Source organism: Heterocephalus glaber, unplaced genomic scaffold, assembly GCF_053883595.1.
Source record: "Heterocephalus glaber isolate CG9 unplaced genomic scaffold, H.glaber_assembly_v1.0 deba00001553, whole genome shotgun sequence".
NCBI classification, from domain to species: Eukaryota; Metazoa; Chordata; class Mammalia; order Rodentia; family Bathyergidae; genus Heterocephalus; species Heterocephalus glaber.
This window is the reverse complement of record NW_028258344.1, coordinates 10,201,275-10,222,294: the sequence shown is the minus strand read 5'-3', so window position 1 is coordinate 10,222,294 and position 21,020 is coordinate 10,201,275. Positions and strand designations below refer to the sequence as shown.

At 35.5% G+C, this 21,020-nt stretch overlaps 1 protein-coding gene across 9 annotated transcripts in view; it reads left to right on the top strand.

The window, feature by feature from the left end:
• The window catches only part of Pde7a (phosphodiesterase 7A), a 169,077-nt gene that overhangs the window by 117,311 nt on the left and 30,746 nt on the right, over positions 1–21,020 (top strand). For all 9 annotated transcript variants that reach the window (XR_002393947.2, XR_002393946.2, XM_004842120.4 and 6 more), the window contains 2 exons: positions 12,868–13,019; positions 14,854–14,917. Coding sequence is in view for 7 of the 9 variants with exons in the window: in XM_004842120.4 (XP_004842177.1) it covers positions 12,868–13,019; positions 14,854–14,917 (216 nt within the window). In the remaining 2 variants the exon portion in view is untranslated. The remainder of the gene's footprint in view (positions 1–12,867; positions 13,020–14,853; positions 14,918–21,020) is intronic.

The following is a 21,020-nucleotide window of genomic DNA, read 5'->3' as shown; positions in this document are numbered from 1 at the left end:
TGAAAACATGTAAAATTCTCCCTAAATTTCCTCACAGATCCTCATATACATTTGATTTGGGTTGCTTCTTGTCTGCCTAATAGGGCTGTGTTGGACTTGAATTGTTTTTTTTATATCTCATTATGTGATATGAAAGAGCACTATTACTATGTCTTGAACTATAAAATTAATATCATACTGGTTTTATTATCTGAGATTATCTGTCTTTAAAATAACGTAACTTGCATATGGAGTAACTTCTATTATATTTGGAAGCTTTTAGTGCTCACATCAGGCATGAAGTGGTTTGCTTGGAATTTCTCTCAGCCCTGCATTTTTCTTTGTTAGAGTATTTTTCTCTTAATTTTCATGCTGTACTTTCTGGCCATTTTTTTTGTATTCCTAAGCATACTTTTTTCAAGTATGAAATTTTCAAGTATGATTATTTGTTTGGTCTGCTAAAATGGCTACCCATCATTTGTAATTTAGCTTCTCACAAGCATCCCAGCCTGTACCTATAACTCTGGTATCATGGATTGTGATCATATTTTGTTTGGCGTTTCTGTTAGTTTATTCCTAATCATTTATTTGTCTTGAAATCATATCTGGTTATTTCACAAACACCGTTTCCTTAATTAAATTCATGGAGATATTGCTGGAAACTCTAATTTCTGTGACCCATGCTCCCTTTTTCTGTCTTTTCTATGACCCATGTCACATGTCTGACAATCCCATTACCAAGTGGTGCTTGTTATGATTAACACTGCTGAATTGAATTACACGAGGAATCAGAGCATTCTGAACCACATATGCGTATGTTTTAGAATGTATGTAGTTTCCAGGTGGTTTTGAAATTCCCATATTTGAAAACCACTGATTTTTGTTTCTTCTTGTCTCAGAGTTGTAACAACAGAATGTTCTATCTTCTAGATAACTTGTCTAGATTTGTAGCATAAGTTAGGGGACTGATATGGATTGGGCCTTTTTCTTAATACCATTTAACATGTTTACTACAGAGCTGTATGTGCATGATTTTCCCATGGCACCAATGGGACAGTCAGCCATACACTACCAGTAGTTAAGCCACCCTCTAATTCTACTTGTGCTGAGGAAAACTGGTGAAATTGGAAATTCAGCTTACAGCTTTATTTTGTATGTTACATTTTGAAGGAAGTGCTGTATTAAGGGTTTGTGTATTTCTCTTTCTTGTCTGCCTGTCTTCCTTTCTTCCTTCCATCTTTGCTTATTAGTAAGGGAATTAAGAATTTGTAAAGAAGGAGCTAAGTTCAAGCCCTGAGTATAAGCATAAAAGGGCTTCAGATACCATGTATCCCAGCTCTGAAGTGTGAAAAATGCCTAGCTTTTAACAGTAAGAGTAGTTTTTGGAGAGTTTTTAATTTCTTACTAAGTCTTACAAAGTGGACATTGAATTATGGAAAAAATATTGGTTACACATTTTATTCTCATATTAATGTTGATCTAATTTTAGATTATGAGCAGCTTACTTGTTTTTTGATTTATAATAAAATTTGTACTATATATTCATTTCAAGGTAATGAGACTATGAATATTTTGAAATCTTTAAAATGTGCAATTATTTCTGCAGTTCTTATGTATGCATTGGTTTTTAGAATGAAGCTATGCGATCATGATAAATAAATCTGGTTTGTTAATAGCATGAGGCCATATATTTTGAATATTTACTATATTTAATAATAAAATATATTCATTAATTATAAATGTTTTTGGTTAAAATGTGCAAAAATATTGTATTTACTGTGTAAACTCCTCTGAGCTCTGTATAACAGATCAAGAAACTAAAGATCAGAAGCTTTAAATAACTTGCTTAATATCACAAACTGGTGACAGAGCTGGGATCCAAACTCACATGCATTTACCTCCTAAGCCCATCTTTATCCACTCTGTTATCCTCTCTCTCACTATCAGCTCAGGCATCTCTGCTGAAGACCACTACTCTAAGCACCTAGCTCATTGTTTCCCTGTCTGTCCCTGCGTGCTAAGTGTAAAGTTCTTCCAAGAACATTTGTCCCATAGATCTAGGATAAATGTAATTACTCTGTATTCACAGTAGGGTCTTAGATATGGCTTTTATTCTTTTTCAGAGAGAAATTAAGAGGAAAAAAGGAAGTTGGAATAAAGTAATACCTTCCAACAGTAAATCACCATGTACCTAAAAGAGACAAGATAGTCTTCAGATCTTACAAACCTGTAATGAATCTGTGATTTCATAATCCAAAAGAAGTAATGATATAAGATGTTTTAAATTCATAATGAATACTTGTGAATCCTGGTTTTAACTGTCAAAGGAATAATTGCTCATGATAAGGTTTCAGGAAGCATATTTGCCTCTTGTGTTTTGTAGAAGTGCCCCTAGACTGCATCTTCTTCATTACCTAACACCATCTTTCTTCCTTAATTATTCCAGGGTATTACATATACTGGCAACAGAATTTGTTTTTTGTTTTGTTTTGTTTTGGTACTGGGGATTGAACTCAGGACCTTGCACTTGCAAGGCAAGCAGCTGAACCACTGAGCTAAATCCCCAGCCCTGAATCTGTTTTTAATGATATATCTTTTCTCTTTGAGATTGTTTTTCTTTTTTGCTTGCTTTTGGTTTGTTTGTTTGTTTGTTTTTTGAGATAGGGTCTTACTATATAGTTCAAGCCAGCCTTGAACTCACTATGTAGCCCAGGTTGGCCTCGAACTCTTGGTGATCCTCCTACCTCAGCCTCCCAAGTGCTGGGATTATAGTCGTGTGCCACCATGTTTGTCTGAGATTGTTTTTCTTAAATGTAATAAATTTACTTTTACCATTAAAAAAAAAAATCACCATGTACCTAATTTTTATGGCTTTCTTTTGGCAGATATACTGGCTACAGGGCTCCCTCTTGTGGCCTGCTAAAGCAAATAGTGGTCAGGGTTCAAGGTGCAAAGAGTTTAAATACCTCTTTTGTCTTATTACTAAAGGTCTGAATATTACTGAATACCTGTCAAACCTTTTGACATACAATTTGGATGATAGAGTTGGAATGTTATCAGTAATACTGCTCAAGATGTATTCCGCAGCCATTTTTCCCCCTTAACTTAGGTGTTGTATTTCCCATTTACTTTCTAACATGAGGAGAGAAATTAAATTGCCTGCTGTCCTGCATTTCATTTTTTGGCCTTGAGAAACTAAGAATGGATGACTGGACATAATGCCCAAAATCATTAAATAACAATGTTCGTTTAGTTTTGGCAGAGACTGATCAGTTTACTTGTGGTCACATAGTAAGGTAATGCAATATTTTAGAAGAGAGCTAGCAAAGCCAACTGCTCTTTAATAGTAATTTGATTAATTCACTGAGCTTGTTGGCTATCTAAGCTGGATTGGAATGTAGGTAACCATGTAAACTAGAACAAGCCTGGGACTTAAAATAAATAGTCCAAGCTTGATGGAAGCTGAGCTTTATTGTGTATTATGCTGTGAAATAAATAATGACTTGCCTCATGTTAAGGAATGTGTTCATAAGAATAGCAGTAATAAGGCCACACTTTTGTGTAATTTGGCCAGAGGGTAAGCTTTTTAGTAATTACCCAAATAGTCACTCTTTCCTGTTCCCACTTCCTGCTTCCTCATGTATCCTCTTTTATATATAAATGATACCAGTTACTTCGCTTGGTGTCCTTTGCCTGTTTGCTTGACCTCTGTGTGCACGTTTCACTCAGGCTCCCCTCTAATCAAGATGGGTATAGTGGCTGGGGATGTAGCTCAGCACTAGAACACTTTCCTAGCAGGTATGAGCCCCTGGGTTTTATCCCTAGAACGGCCAGAGAAGGGAAGGGAAGGTGGATGCAGTTAACCTTTGTTATTGCCCCAGAAGATATGTCTATAAGCATTTTCAGGATAAGAATTTTACTTCTGATCCCTATAATAAAATAGTATGTGTATGTGGTCAGGGGAGGGGAGATGCATCAAACATGAAGAAACTAAACATTTCTAACAATCCTGATATTGTCTCATGTTTCATTCTTGATTTATAGTTCCCCACTTCCTTAGATCATATTTTGGAAACTGTTTTAGGATACTTCTGGAAACTTCTATAATTTTCTTTTAGAAAACTTTTTCTCTAGTTTGGCACATGTTTTAGACATCATTGAAATGTGTTCCTTGTACTTCTGAGGATTTATTCTCAAGCAATCAGTTGCACTGTGTGCAAGGATTTAGTTACAAGGTTGCTAACTGCAGAATTATTTGTAAAGAAATAAAACCTTTAATAAAAGATTAAGTAGACATTAACTTCATATTTTAGAATAATATATAATGAGTAAAAATTATGTTACATATGTTTATTACTATGAAAAGATGTCCACGAATTATTAAATTTACAAAAATATACTGTGAACTTTCTTGGATGGAAGAAAAATTGTACACATATGTATATAGAAAATAATTAAAAACTTTCTGGAGTTCCAGAGTTTTAGCAGTTGTTGTTTCTGGACAGTTATACCTTCTCATGCAACTTGTCCCATCGTCAAACTTAGGCTAAGCAGAAGAGAGGGCTTGGGGTGGCTAATCCAAGAAAAACATATTGTTTAAAGGAAAGAGATGAAAATCACTCAAAATGACAGGGTAAGAAGTTCTAGGGATTGGATTCGCCATTGAAACAACCTCTAAATTGGGGTGGGGGTGTGACTAGAATAAACTGTTTCAGGACTCTGCACCCTGAGAACACTTATAGTCACCAGAGAAATGCTCAATAATGGATGAGGCTGCTATTTTTTGGCACTTGGGTGAAAACCAGTAACCAAGATCCATTATTCAGCCCCATGACCTATGAGGATAGTGGCCTGAATAACTAGAATGTCTGGCAGAAGACAGGATGGGAAGTGGAGGACTTGTTCTCCATAAATTTAGAGATGGCATGTTTTACTCAGAGTGGTGGACCCCTAAAGAATCAGGGGAATGGGCTGGGGATTTAGCTCAGTGGTTCTGCTGCCTGCCTCGCAGGCACAAGGATCCAAGTTCAATCCCCATTACCAGAAAGAAAAAAAAAAGAATCAGGGGAATGGTGCAGATGTTTTCCTTGGTTTCAACTCTCTTTGCCATAGTGACTTCCCTGGTGGCATCTGTCAGATTTTTAAAATTTTTATTAGCATATGTTTGCAGTATATAATGATTACATTCATCATGAGGAGTCAGTACATGTACATAACACATCTTAGTTCTTTTTACATCCCCTTCCTTCCATCTTGCTTCTCCTATCAGGAGAGTTAAAGAAACAGTACCTCTCACCAGCCATCTTCTTTTTGGAGTCTGATATTTAAGAAAATCTGTGTCAGGTTACTGGCTAATTACAGGAATAATAAAACAAAATTTGGTGACAAATCCAGATAGACAAGCAAAGGCAAAAATAGTTTGGAAAAGTCTTATGACTTTTTTTTTTGTCTTATGACTTTTTTTATGGATAGGTGTAGCCAACAACAAGCAAAACTGAGCAATTCTAGGGGAGCAAAAGAATTAAATTTCCAGGCCTGCCCCAGTGTAAGACTCAGACTGTCTAGTTCTTAGCTTAAAAAAAAAGGAATATACAAAGAAATAAGAACATGCAATCCACAGGAAAAAGAAGAATCTTTATGGAAACCATCCTAGAAGAAGCCCATCCGTTGCAATTACTAGCTAATAATGTTAAATTATCTTAAAGTTCCTAAATGCACTAAATGAAAACATAAAGAACTAAAAGAAATTAGGAAAACAATGAATGAATGAATGAAATGAGAATCTCAAAAATTGTAAAAAGGAGCCAAACAAATTCTGGAACTGAAAAGTACAATAACTGAAGTGAAAAGTTCACAAGACAGGTTTTACAGCAGACTTGAGCAGGCAGAATAAAGTTGGTGAACTTGAAAGTAAGACAAGTGAAATTATCCATTCTGTGGAGTTGGAAGAAAAATAAACCGCCTGAGAAATTGGTATACACAATCAAGTAAATCAGTCCGTGACTCATTGGAGTATATATATATATGCTTATACTGGAACAGCTCTGGAAATTTTCTTTTATTTCCCTAGGATTGACTGATATATTGATATCTATATATTTATATGTATATTTACAAAAATAAACTTCCCAAATATGATGAAGGCATGAATATACCAATCTAAGAAGCACACTGAATTCCAGTCAGGATAAATTCAAAAAATCCACACTGCAGTACATTATAGGCAAATTGAAAAAGTAAAAGAATTCTGAAAGCAACAAGAGAGAAGCAACTTGTCTCATACAGGGGATCTTCAGTGAGAAGACAGTGGAATGATTGAGAATCCAAAAAAGAAAAAGACAGACTAGCAAAACTGTTAACCAGTAATTCAATATCTAGTAAAATTATCTTTCAAAAATAAAAGATTAACACATTTTGACACAAATAAAAGATAAGGAAGTTTATTACCAACAGACCTGTCCTATAAGGAATGCTATTAGAAAAAAAAAAGAAAAGAAAAAAAATTCTATTAGGAATCCTTCAGCCTGAAATGAAAGGTCACAAGAGAATTGCTGAAAGCCATAAGAACAAATGCAGAATATTGGTAAAGGTTAACTATGTAGGTAAATTTAAAAGCCAGTATTATTATACTTTTGGTTTGTAACTTTTTTCCTGTGTAATTTTAAAAGAAAATGCATATAACAATGATTATATGTCAATATTAATGAACATACGGTATATAAAGATGTAATCTTTGACAATAGCAATACAAAGGAAGAATGGAGATGACTAGGAGCAAGTATTTATATACCATTGAAATTGAGTTGGAATTATTCAAACAATTCTTCTCAAAAAAGAGCCTGGTGTGATTTGAATTTGTCCTTTAAAGTTCATGTATTGGAAGGTTAATCTTCAGTGTAACAGTGTTAAGAGATAGGACCTTCTAGAGGTGATTAAGTCACAAGGGCTTTGCCCTCATGCATGGATTAATGCATTTACCATGAGAATAAATTAGTTATGTGGGAATGAGTTCCTGAAAAGAGGATGAATTTGACTTCTTTCCCTCCAACATACCTTCCCTCTTGTTCCTCTGCCTTTTGCCATAGGATGATGCAGCAGGAAGGTCCTCACTGCATAGGTTTTTTAACTCTTGGCTTTCTCAGCCTCCAGAACAATAATATAAACCCTATTCTGTATAAGTTATCCAGCCTCAGGTATTTTGTTATAGCAGAACAAAACACAGCTCATCTGCTGTATGGAAGAGATTCAATTTATATACAAGGACACAGTGTGGTTGAAAGTAAAAGATAGGAATGGACATACCACACCAATAGTAACCAGGAGATCTGGGGTGGCTTTGTTATCAGGTAAAATAGGCTTTAAATTTTTTTTAAAGTTACAAGAGATAGAGATATTATGTATTGATAAAATTTTCAATTTGGCAAGAAAATATAACAATTATAAATATATACACATCACAAAAACTCAGTTCAACAATGACTCTTGCTTGGCATGGTGGTATATACCTGAAATCCCAGCACTCTGGGAGGCTGAGATAGGAGGATCACAATTGAAACCCTATCCCCCCGCCAAAAAAAAAAGACTGGAGATGTGTGAAGGACCTGGGTTTAATACCCAGAACTGAGAGGAGGAAAGGAGACTCTTTTAAAAATCTGGCACATCAGATACTTTAATTAAATAAAGTAGTAGAGGAGAAGACCAGAACTTAATGATCGAGGAGCGCTTAGTAGGAAATGTTGCCATAGAACTAATGACAATGGTAACCAAACTTTCTACTACTGACTTGAAAACTAAATGAAGCCAGTGTGGTGGTGCATGCCTGTAATCCCAGCACTTGGGAGGCTGAGGCGGGAGAATTGCCCTGAATTCAAGGCCAGCCTGGCCTTCATAGTGAGCTCAGGGCCAGCCAGCCTGAACTACAAAACAAGACCCTGTCAAAAATAAAAAAACCCTAAATGAAGCAATAACTTCACCATAAAGCACAAATTCAGGATCTCAGGGAAGAGATAAGACAACAAAAGGAGCTGAAACATGTATATTCACAATCAGGAAAGAGTAGAAGCAAAAATTTCAAATATATCACAGCAAGGAAAAGAGATTTGGAAGGAGCACAAGATAAAGTTTATACCAGTGGTGGCAATCTTATGGCCCATGTGCTACAGTGGGCTGACTGTTATCATTGCAAGCTCTAAAAGGTTTGCCATTACTGATCTACACTAAAAACAATGGATATGGGGGATAGAAAGAAGAGGAGCAAACAGAACAAATGAATAGTCAGAAGGAATTGGAAATGGTTAAGAATTGAGCTATAAACCTCAGGGAAAGTTATTTCAACATAGACAGTGTGGAGTCTGAATAATAAACCTAAAATAGTGGAATAGAATAATAGAGATGTAATTTAAGAAAACTTGAAAGAAATAACACAAGCTTCATATTTGCCTAATGAAATAGCACACCACATACTACAGAAAAATCATGCGGAATTGTTTACACTGAGATCTATCTTAGAAAAGTCACTGGAGCTGGGGATGTACCTCAGTAGTACCACGCCTGCCTGCCAAGTGCAAGGTCCTGAGTTCAATCCCAGGTACTGGAAAAAAAAAAAAGTCATTGGATTTTAAAGAGAATTCTGTGGGTGGCTGTACAGACAGACTCAGTTGCTTATAAGAGAGAAAATAATGGCCTGGTGCAGATTTTGCAAATCTCAATGCCAGAAGACAATTAATCTTTTAAATAAACTCAGGAAAGGAAAATGAGAACCAAAACTTTTGTATTCACTCTATTTGTTCTTCAAGTACAAAGATTACTCCCCAAAAAGTTTTGAGCGTTAAGAATATATTGTATGAAAAATATATTGCTGTGAGATGGTATTGTTTTTATGAGCCCTTAATTAAACTATTGGAAGGTAGATGTTAACAAAAGATAACAATATTAGAAGAGGAAAGAGAAAGAAAATGAGATATAAAATGAATTTCTCATGTGTAATAACTGAAAATTAAAAGATAGCTTCTAAAGCCTACAAATCAAGTAGTAGCATATTTAACAAATCAAGAATTTTTTCAAACTGTAAAATTGTGGTGATGCCCTTCAATATGGGACTTTTTAAGTAGATTATGATTCAGCCATATGAAGAAATACTTAAAGCCTTATAAAACAATGAGGAAGATCTCTATGTAGCGAAATAGAAAGCTCTAATATAATTGAAAAGCAAGGTTCAGAACAGGTTTATAAATATGCTATTATGTAAGTAAGCATTTATGTAAAAGAAGTAGAAAATAGTATGTATAATGGTGTTTCTATATATTTGAATTTTTAAGACTCAGAAAGGATACACTAGAAACTATAAGAGAAAGATTATCATTTTGGGAGAAGTCTTGAGAGCTGATTGGATAGAGAACAGAGGTGGGATGAGATGTTTCTCTTTTCCTTTCTCCATTCTCCCCTCCCCTAGTCTTCCTTCAAATCATGTGAAAATATTACATACTCAAATGTTAGATAAGTGATATATATCAAACTAGCTATTTCTCCAAGTTCTGATTTTATATTAATTCTTTGATGTAATTTTAGTTGGCATCTTTGCAAGGTATCATGGAATTTTCAGTTCTTTCCAGGATATAATCCTATTAGATATAGGCTTCCTGTATGAGGCTCTCAGGCTGTCAAGGTAGAGTGGGCCTGAGAACCTCATTTAGTAGGTTCTGAATCATTCTTCGTACCATCATCAATTCAGATCATTCTCTAAATGACTTGCCATTTCATCTATACAGGATCTCTTTCCTTTCTTAGTTTGTGAAATAATCAGTAACTATTAAGGCAGATTCCATATCATTAAATGAAGGTCTGCTTCTTATTCTTTCATGTAACCTCATTTATGGAAAATTAGTCTGACAGGAGGGCATTGGATTTCTATTGTAAGTGAACGTTTTCCCCTTGAGTAATGTCTAATGTTCATTCCCCACTTATTATGGCCAGAACAGAAGTCTTGATAAAGAGACCTAACTTTGGGGCTTTATGAAACAAGAAGAAAAACATGAATTAGAATTAGTTTTCTTCAGTTAAAGAAAACGAAATCTGGAAATTATGATTTGTCAGAGTTGCCCAGAAAATAAGAGTTAGGTAGAGGAGGATACAACCACTTTATAGGTAGGGCCCTGACTCCTGGACAGTGCTGATTGACTTAACCATTAACAGTGGATTAACACAATGGATTGAGTTGTTGGGGTTTTACTCTCAAATGAAATTAGTTCTTTTTTTTTTTGAACCTTAATGCAATTGCCCTTATAAAGAGATTCTCAAATTTATTTTAAGGATGATTAGTTTGAATATGTAATTTGAAAGTAGTGATCCTGCTATCAGTATTCATGTATACAATGCAGTGCAATTGCTGATAATAAATTTGATAATTTTGTATAATTTTTGTATAATTTAAGATAAAGAGAATGCTCATAAAGTCATACTCATGGCTTGAACTCCTTTTTAGATTACTTTTTCATAATGCATAAAGATTATCTTCTGTAACATTTCCTAAAAGCTTTCTAGGTGTATTGGCTCTAATATATTACTTGTACTGCATTTCTACCTTGATCTCTAATATTATATTTGTACAAATGAGGATAATCTTTGCCATCTTCATAGGATCATAGTGCTCACTAAGTTAAATAACTATTATAAAACTGTAAAGTATCTTACAAATACTGAGGTGGTGAAGTTAGTATTACATGAATTAGACCCTACCTGCTTCTCACGGTCATCACATTCTGCTCTGCCCCTTTCATGTCCACTCTACGCTGAGTAGTAAAATGAAAGAGTCATATTATGTACTTAGAATATTCTTGTATATTAATTTTACATGGTTCTTTTTGTACATGTCTTCATATGAAGTAAGGACTATTTTGAGTACTTTTATGTACAAGTTTATTGTAACAAATGATAATTTAGACATAATTTTTAAACTTATAATAATAATGGAGACAGAGGCTTTGTAAACAGATAGATATGTATTCTTTTTATTGAGGTATTACCTACATTGACTATATGACCTTGAACAAAGTACTTAAATTTCTTGTAAGATCAGTGTTCTCTTGTGTAAAGGGCGGTAATATTTATCTTTCAATGTTACTTATGAGTCAGGAAGATATTTTTTGCAAAGTACTTGGAACATTGCTTTTCAGAACTTATTTTATCTTCATTTTCTCAAGCATACTAATTTTAATTTAAATACAATTACTTAATATTTACATTATGGTCTTTTTATATAGATTACATTGAAAATTCAGAAACTTAACTCCACAGTTGTTTCAAATACTTTATATTTTAGATTCACTGAAATGAAAAATGTGAGAAGTAAACTGTGTAACAGTATATATTATTTTACTTTGTGTATGTGGGACCCTCAGAACTCATCAGATATTTCAAAAATAATTAAACATTTATACAATATGTTTTAATTACCTGCTGTATATCTGGTTCTATTGTTAGACTTTGGAATATGGAGATTTAAAAAAGTGATTTGAGAGTCTATTACAGCTCATAGTTGTTGATGAAATAGAAATATAAGCAATTATAATATAGTATCAGAAATTCTATAATAGGTGAATGCACGGGGAGCTTTGGGACCCAGAGGAGTTACTGTCTACCTTTTAGAGATGGAAGTGTACATCCCAGGAAAGGTGACACCTGAGTCGAATCTGGTGATAGCCAGAACCTGGAACATGGAGCCTTCTCTTCCAGGCTAAGGAGATGGAGTTCATGTTAAGATGATGAGGAGCCTTTTTATTTAGAGCGACATGAATAGCTTTGGCACTTAGGATAATTATCTGGAGCTCTACCTTCAAGCAATGAGATCAGTATCAATTTTATCATCATCTACATCACTACCACTTAATACCTGATATATATCGAACTTATGTATACATTAGCTAATTTAGTTCACCACTTTTTTCATTAGATATTCTCACCATTATTTTACAGATAAGAAAACAGACTCATAGCAGTTGAAATGAGTAAATAGACACAAGAGAATACATTTGATCACTTACATTTCATTTACCCTTTCATTCTTATTTCTCCAACCGAAAATAGAAATAAAAACCTCTTCTTCACTAGAAATGTGCTGTGATGATTAATGTATGTTTGAAAATACTTGGAAATCAGTATGGAGATTCCTCAAAAAACTAAAAATAGAAATTCCACTCAACCCAGCTATTCCCCTTCTAGGTATCTTCCCAAAAGAGTTTAACACATCTTATTTCTTCTCAGCCTTTTGGCTAAAATCAAGTAGAGTTTAACACATCTTACCAGAGTGATGCATTCATACTAATGTTTATAACCACACAATTCATACTAGCTAAATCTTGGAAGTGACCCCTTATATATGTATCAACAGATGAATGGATAAAGATATGTGGTATACATATTTATACATCATGGAGCACTACTGTGCCATAAAGAATGACAAATTTAAGTCATTTGTAGGAAAATGGATGCACCTTGCAATCATAATGTTAAGTGAAATAAGAAACCCAAGTATAAGTTTTTTTAAAATAAAAGACAATAGGAAACACAGAGATAAATCTTTTGCAAATGGGAAGGAAATCTGGAAGGGGGTGCTAAAAAAGAATTAAGATATGTTAAGTACGTGTATCTACTCCCTAAAATGAATGTAATTTTAGCTTACTACCATCTTTAATACTTATTTAAATTACAATAGGTCCCTGGTACCAAAAAAAAAATTACAATAGGATACAAAGTAAGTCTTTACCTTAAAATATAAAAATAAAAGGTTTGAGTAGTCTTTCAAAAAATTCTTGTATATAACTAGAAGCTGAGTTGCATATGTAGCATATGCTCTTTTTGACTTGTTCTTACCTTTTATTCCTTTTATTTCAGCTCAATCTGAAATTGAAGTGTCTGTCTCTGCAAGGAATATCAGAAGGTTACTAAGTTTCCAGCGGTATCTTAGATCCTCACGGTTTTTCCGTGGTACCACGGTTTCCAGCTCTCTAAACATTTTAGATGACGATTATAATGGACAAGCCAAGGTCTGTAAAGCTTTTTCAAGAAAATGTTGTTTGATAAGTTTTCCAAAGGCCTTTTTTCTCCATATTGTACTAACTTGTAAATTCTTTTTCTGTCTGTGAAAAACAGTTTTGGGGAAGTTTTTCAGATGTTTTTCTTTAAGGTAACTTTTATATTTAGGTGTGACAGAACAAAGGAGATTTGAGAAATAACTAAAGTAGTGAAAATGCTTTCATTTGTTATAACATTAAGTAACAAGTAGATCAGTAAAACATTAAATAGAATTTACAAAGTTCACCCAGAATCTTAATGCTGGGAAGAATAATAGGGATTATCCAGTCTAGTGTCTCTAGTCTATCAGTAAGGAAACAGACCTAAAGGACACAGGCGACTTGAGTTCATCCAGCTGGTTAGAGGTAAACCCAGCAGCACACGATGTTTAGTTTCATGATTTTCAAGTCAAATGCATTTTGTATAGATTCCTACATCTAAGAGAGATTTTGAGCATTTAGACATGTTCTAATTAAGCCCAATTCATCTTCAGCTACTTTAAAAGAAATGTCTTAATTAAGGTTGAAGTTAAATGAGTTGTTTTTGACCAAATGAGGATTTTATATAACCTTGAGTTTTAATGTATTTTAATGAGCCAGCTTTGGACTTAATATTTATTGCCCAGTTTTTGTAAATTTGTATAGAATAGGATGCGGTACAATTTTAACAGTTATATTATATTGAAAAACTTTGCTTCCCTGTTTGATAAAAAAGAAATCACTGAAAAATCTTTGTACTTTCTTTAAACTTTAAAAAGTTTCAAACTCTGCTTTTTAAACTTATAATATTGATCTATGTATCATTGTTATTTGTACTATCATAATCAAAAATCTCTAGTAGTATCTTAGTATTGCTCATGTCTAATTATCCATAAATGCATACCACAGTAAACCTGTAGATTAAAAAAAAGCTTTTTCTTGAGAAAGTGCACAAAATGTTTAGGTTAAGAATATATGGTGTAAAAATATTTGATTTTTAGGATATTTGTGCAATTTATTTTCTTTTGGTAAAGTACACATCATCCTAAAAGGTAATGTAATATATTTTATTATTAATTTTATAAGGATATTTAAAGTCCATAGATAAATATCTCATCGGGAATATTTAAAAACTGAATAACATAATTTTAAGCATGGCATAGTATCAGTGTCAGGGGCTTTAGATCCCAGCTTTCTCATTTTCTGGCTGTGCAAATAAGTTACTTTTTACATTCCCCCATCTATAAAATAAGGATTGAAAACAGTGCCTGCTTGGATAGTGTTGTTGTAAGTGTAAAGTACTTATACTAGTACTTGTGTTTAGTAAGTACTCAGTACATAGCTATTCTAACTCATGTTTGCTAGCTTTTTAAAAGCTAGTTTTTAGACCATGTAACATATGAGTCACACTTCTGTGGTGCTGAATTATTTCAAAATTCTTGAAAGTTATTGGGACTGTAAGAGTAAGATGAAAGACTAACCTGATCTGTATATTCATTAATTGAAAGACAAAATAATAATTTCGTTTTTCAAATGGAGTTTATTTCTTTGGACATTTTTGTAGCTCATTGGAAAATTCATGATTAAAAGGAGAATGAAAATCGGGGCTGGGGATTTAGCTCAGTGGTTCCACTGTCTACCCCGTAAGCACAAGGGTCTGAGTTTGAGTCCTGGTACCAAAAAAAAAAAAAAAGGAGAATGATACTTTGTATTTCTTAAAGTAAATTAGTCACTTTGCGTTTTCATTAACTTCTCTATGGACTATCTAAAAAGAAGCAAAATGTTATTGAAAATAAATTACAGTAGGAATGTTTGGTTTTCATTTCAGTGTATGCTGGAAAAAGTTGGAAATTGGAATTTTGATATCTTTCTATTTGATAGACTAACAAATGGTAAGTGAAGAATTTGACTTACTCAAGTAATGTAGCCTCTAGATTGTACAGTGATGGTACAGCCATTGGTGGGTTGTTGCTTTCTTAGGTTCTGAGCCATTTGTCACAGAGGGAGCATCATACTGTCCCTTTCCTAATGACTTTTCTAAAAGCTAACAGAAATGATCTCACAATGTTATGTTTTTATTACTAGCCATAGCAGTAATCAAGTCGTCATCACCAAGTATGTTAGCCACCATCTGTAATCCAGCTATTCATAAGGCCAAGGCTGGAAGCCCATAATTATGTTCAAGGCCAGCCTGGGCAATTTAGTGAGACCCTGTCTAAAATAAAATTAAAAACAAAAGGGCCAGAAACATAGCTTAGAGGTAAAGCACTTGCCTAATGTGAGACCCTGCGTTCAAGGCCCAGTACTCAACCAAAAAAAAAAAAGTCATCATCCTCATAACTTGGCTGATTGGCAGTTAATGCTGCTATTGTTAGTATCCCAACATGAGCATTAGTATCCATTGCTGTCTTGATTTTTCCTGTTGGTTTCCTTTAGATTGTGTAATTTATAGTGATATTTTCATTTCTATCCTGTGTGTGGATAGCACAGATAAGATTACCTACCTTCTGCAAGATATCTTTTCTGGCCCTGTGCACTTGGGAGACCTAGCGTGTTATGATCAGTGCAGTGGTTCTTTCTGGTTCATGTGTGGTGGGCTATCTGAATCTATAGAGAGTAAGAGTGGTTTGAAAATGACCACAGGTGATTCTCATCTGCCTCAACACCTCTTAAGTTTGGTTTAGCTTTGTTTAGGATAGCGTTATCACATTTCTTTCATTTAGGATAAAATTTTTAACATAATTCTTACTGGTTCAACTAGGCTTTGCCCCTTTTGTTTAAATAGCTTTTTAATAAAGTGAAACAGTAGAAAGTACACAGAGAGAATGCCATTTCTGACTATTTGGAATAATGAATAAATATATGGTTCACTATTATACTTTAATATCACCTATTTTTTCATTTTTTACTTTCCTATAAGGAAGCCAATATAGTGTATAAAATGGACAAGCAAATACAACTTTATTTATCTTTAGCATTAGAGTCTTTCAGTATTACTGCATTATTACCTGTAGGATATACACCAATATTTAGAGAAAGTACCACTGTAGGCACCTTCTACTTGTATATGCATTGTGGACAAGAAGTAGATGGAACTGATCCTCAACAAAGTGGTGAAGACAATGAGGTTTTCCTTTATTAGCAAAAATTCTTCACTGACCATTCCCCAGCCTTTTTTTTTCTTTGTCTTTTCTCTTCTGCCTCTTTTTTCCACTTGGTGATTATGTGTCTGTTACTCTCCCTGCTCCACTTAGTGGCCTGTGGGAAAGGCTCAAATGCCATCACACAGTTGGCCTTCCTTTGAGCCTTCTCCCTTTTGAAATTACAGGTAGTAAAATATCAGGTGACCCACCTCCTTCTAGATCTGAGAAATAACTTTCCCTAACTCAACACAAGTACTACTTTAGGAACTATCTCAAGATACAGATGAAATTAATAGTACCCTTAGCACTTTCAAGGTTTAGCCTTATATAAACTCTCACAGCTCATAGCCTATCATTAGGCTTCTCGAATCCCTGTCATTCATTAAAATACTTCATTATTCTTCTCTAAATTTTATTTTTTTTAAATGCAGGCCTTGCCAGTCAGACTTGGTGATGAAAGTGGAATGAGATTGGCCGTGTGTAGGATGCTCAGTAGAGAAGTGGTGGCCACTGTCTGTGTCACCTAACTGCATTCCTTTTGATCGCCTCACTTTTTGAACCAGCTTTGTGGACAGGGTGGTGGAATGATTTTCTCTTAGAGTTGATTCTAGATCATTAGGGGTTAGGAAAAATCCACCCATAGTTAGCCCTACTTTGATTTTCTAGGAGATAATATATACATTCTATTAAATTCAGCTGCCTGAAAGTTATAGGATCCTTTACTTGAAGAGATATTACTGAACAAATAGGCAGAAAATTCCTTCAACTTGTATTATGTAGTTAGAATAGATTTCTTTTAACAGCTGTTTAGCCTGCAATTAATTATTGGATGATACGTGTTCATTGTATCCAACTGTGTAGTTTTCCCTTCTCTTTTATTAACCCAACATTTTCTTGTATTTCTTATTTTGGTAATTTCTGAGATTATACTGGGAGAGGACAGGTGGAAGGAGGAGGAAAAACTCAGCAATTCATGCCAAGATCAGTGGCCTTCAGCTTGTCTGCTCCAGGGAGGAAAAGAGTTATTGTCTGGTAGATACATTTGATGTTCCTTTTACAGTGATGAGAGTGAGGCAAGGTGACATAGCAAGATACACCTTGTTGCCTCTGAAAGCTGCCTGGTTTATGAGGACATATATTCCCAGCTTGTGCTGTGGTAGTAGCTCTCATCCAAAATCATTTTCTAAAAATTATTGAGGACTATTACATCAGAGGCAGTTCTGTATTTCAGTTTATTTTTATGTAGGTAGCTATTTCTCTGTAAATATAATTTTTTTCAAGAAAGTGTTTCCATTTCCATTTTTAAAAGTTCTTCTTTGCCTTTTAACACAATTAAGCATCTCTTGTTTTGGAATGTTTTTTTGACTTGAGTTCTTACTCACTGGTATTTTGTGAACTGACAGGAGAGGGAATGTTGCATGCAATTTTTAACTCCATTTGAGTACACTTTAATATATTAGTTCTTGGTTCTTTCCTTTCAAGTTTTTTAATGAAGGGTATTATGTGTATCTCTTATCACCATTTGCCTGAGTTCCAAAAGAGGCCATTTTTCCCATTCAATGGTAGCTTTAATAACTTATTCTAGACCCTAGAAATTGGACATTTGTTTTCATAGGTTTGAAAGACAATTTTGGGAGAACCCAATGATAACTTAAAATATACAGAATGAATATATATATCAGTCACTCCTTACTAGAGAAACATATTTAATGCAAGATATACAAACATATAAGAATTTACACACATCCACACAGAAAAAGAATTTGTAAGATTGGCTTACAGTGGCTGCCCACAGAGTCAGATGTGGAAGGGTACAGAAGGTCTGTCTGCCCACTGGAGAAGCGAAGGATCCAGTCAAAGCCCTGGAGCTACTGCAGTATCCTGTGCAATTCCATATCAGGAGACCAAAAGGTCTGTGCTAGAGGCTTAAGAGTCTGAACTAAAAGCCAGGAGATGACTTCTAAGGTGATGTTGAAGACTGGAGTTCCTTCAAAGAAACAGAAGCAAGCCTTCCTTCTTCATTTCCCTTTTGTACTGTTCTGGCGACAAGCCACTTTAGGGTGGGTCTTCCATACCCAGTACTATGCTGATCTATTTAGTTGGGTGTTTCTTACTCAAGTTGACATAATCCATCAGTTAACTATCACAATCCATGCTTTGTCAACTGGACAACCAGACACATTTCTTTAAACCATAGTCTCCAGATACAAAGACAAGCTCATAGCTGGGCATGGTGGTGCACATTTATAATCCCAGCACTTGGGAGGCTGAGGAGGGAGGATCACTGCAAGTTCAAGGCCAGCCTGGGCTACATAGTAAGACCCTGTCTCAAATAACAACAAAAAAAGCCAAGTTCATAATTATACCTAACATGTTATGCTATCATGCTTACAAAGGCAGCACGCTAATTCTCTCCCCAAAATAGAAGGCAAGTTTTCTTTGAGTGATGCTTACTCCTAACATTTCAAAACTTGAACATTATAACATAGGTTTATAATACTTAAACATTATAAATTAAAAACATGGGTTTACAATATTTAAGAATCAATATTAAGTCTATCAACATTATATTACATAGGTAGCACATGAGGCGAGAACTATTACAATTGTAATCCTCATTTCTGTAGGTGGTTGCAGGGTCATGGCTGGTATTTAGAACTACCTTCTTCTACTAAGCATTCTGTATTCTCTTGGCCTTCAGCAGGCACCTCAGAAGGGCTTTGTTCTTTCCCTGGTGGGTTGACCCATACCTTCATTCATGAAGGTTCTGGACCATTTGTCATTCTACCTGGAGTGGGTTGTTGTCTCCCGTTGACTTTAATAACAGGGCATGGTAGGGCTGGTAATTTAGCTCAGTGGCACCATGCCTGCCTCACAAGTGCAAGGTCCTGAGTTTGATCCCTGGTTTCACAATAGATAGATAGATAGATAGATAGATAGATAGATAGATAGATAAACGGCATGGTAACAGTAGGAAGTCCCCTAAAGGAAATCCTACACTCCATGTATATTCTTCCTTTCCTCCATTGTTGAGTAATAGTCCAAATTACCTTTGATAATCTGGGTCAGTAACCCCTGCCAACACTGTAATTCCCTTTTTAGCTTGTTTACTCAGTGACATGAGGAGACCAAAATGACGAGGGGGATGTTTTAGCTTCCAGTTCAGTGGTATCATTATTGTGCTTCCTGGTACATGGCTTCCTCCCTGTGAAACTCAGACGTCTAACCCAGCAGAGCATAAAGGGATGGGAACAGGAAGCAAAAATTTTGCTAGTGGATCACTAAATAGTAATGGTGAGTGATACAATTCCCACTTCTACCTCTTGATTCCCGAGCCCATGAATCCTGGTTATGGAAGATACAGCACCACATAGTGAACACTGATTCAAAGTATATATAGCCTTTTGAAGAACCTTGCCTCAGCCCTGTAAACTGTTGCCAGCCAGCTGGCACTGTAACTGTGTCTTCAAAAGACCATTCCATCTTTCTGTCAATCCAGCCACTTCTGGATGGTGAGGAACATGGTAAGACCAGTGAATTCCATAAGCTTAAGCCCATTGTCTCTGTTTTTTGGCCATAAAATATGTACCTTGGTGAGATGCAATACTGTGTGGAATTCCATGATGGTGGACAAGGCATTCTGTGAGTCCACAAATGGTAGTTTTGGCAGAAACATTATGTACAGGGAAGGCAAATCCATACCCAAAATAAGTGTCTATACCAGTAAGGACAAAGCACAGTGCTTTCCATGATGGAGGCAGTCCAATATAATCAACCTGCCACCAGGTCACAGGCTCATCACCCCAGGGAATGGTGCTATATCAAGGACTCAGTGTTAGTCTCTGCTTCTGGGCATTCAGCAGTGGCTGTAGCCAGATCAGCCTTGGTGAGTAGGAGTCCATGTTACTGAGCCCATGCTTAACCTCCATCCCTGCCACCATGGCTACTCTGTTCATGAGCCTATTGACAAATGACAGGGGTGGCTAAAGAAAGAGGTTGACCACTATCTACAAAACAGGTCATCCTTTTCTTTTTTGGATTTTTGAGACAGGGTCTCACTGGCTTCTCACTGTTTAACCCAGGCTGGCCTCAAACTCGTGGCAATCCTCCTGCCTCAGCCTCCCCAAGTGCTGGGATTACAAGTGTGCACCACCACACCCAGCTTTTAGAACAGGTCATCTTATCCACTTGATTGTTAAAGTTTTCTTCTGCTGAGGTCACTTTTTGGTGAGTGTTTATAGGGATACAAATGTTTTTACATCCTTTGCCCATATGGAGAGATCTATACATATACCACTTCCCCAGATATCTTTGTCACCAACTTTCAGTCATACCCCCCCACCAAGTTCCTGACCATCTGGCCAGACCGTTGGCTACAGTCCATGAATTAATATACAGTCACGCATGTGGCCATTTTTCCGTCCAGGCAAAATGTATTACCAGGTGCACTGCCCAAATTCTGTCCACTGTAAAGATTTCCCTTCACCACTCTCCATCAGAGATATCCTGGAAAGGGGCTGCAATGTTGAAGCTGTCCACTTGCAAGTGGTGCCTGCATAATGTGCAGAACCATCTGTAAACCAGGTCCTATCCTTCTCTTTCTCTGACAGCTGATCATATGGTATAGCCCACGAAGCCACAGGTGCATGCTGGGAAACAGAAGGCAATACAGCAAGAGTAGGAGCCATGAGCATCTGGCAACTTCTTCATGTAACTTACTTGTACCCTCTGGACCTGCTCTGGCTTGATCGCATATGGAGTCTTGCTGTGCACAGCCAACCCTATGATTGTCAGGAGCGATGCTACATAATTTTAGGGAAAAATCATTTGATTAGGCCTAGTTCTTCAGCCT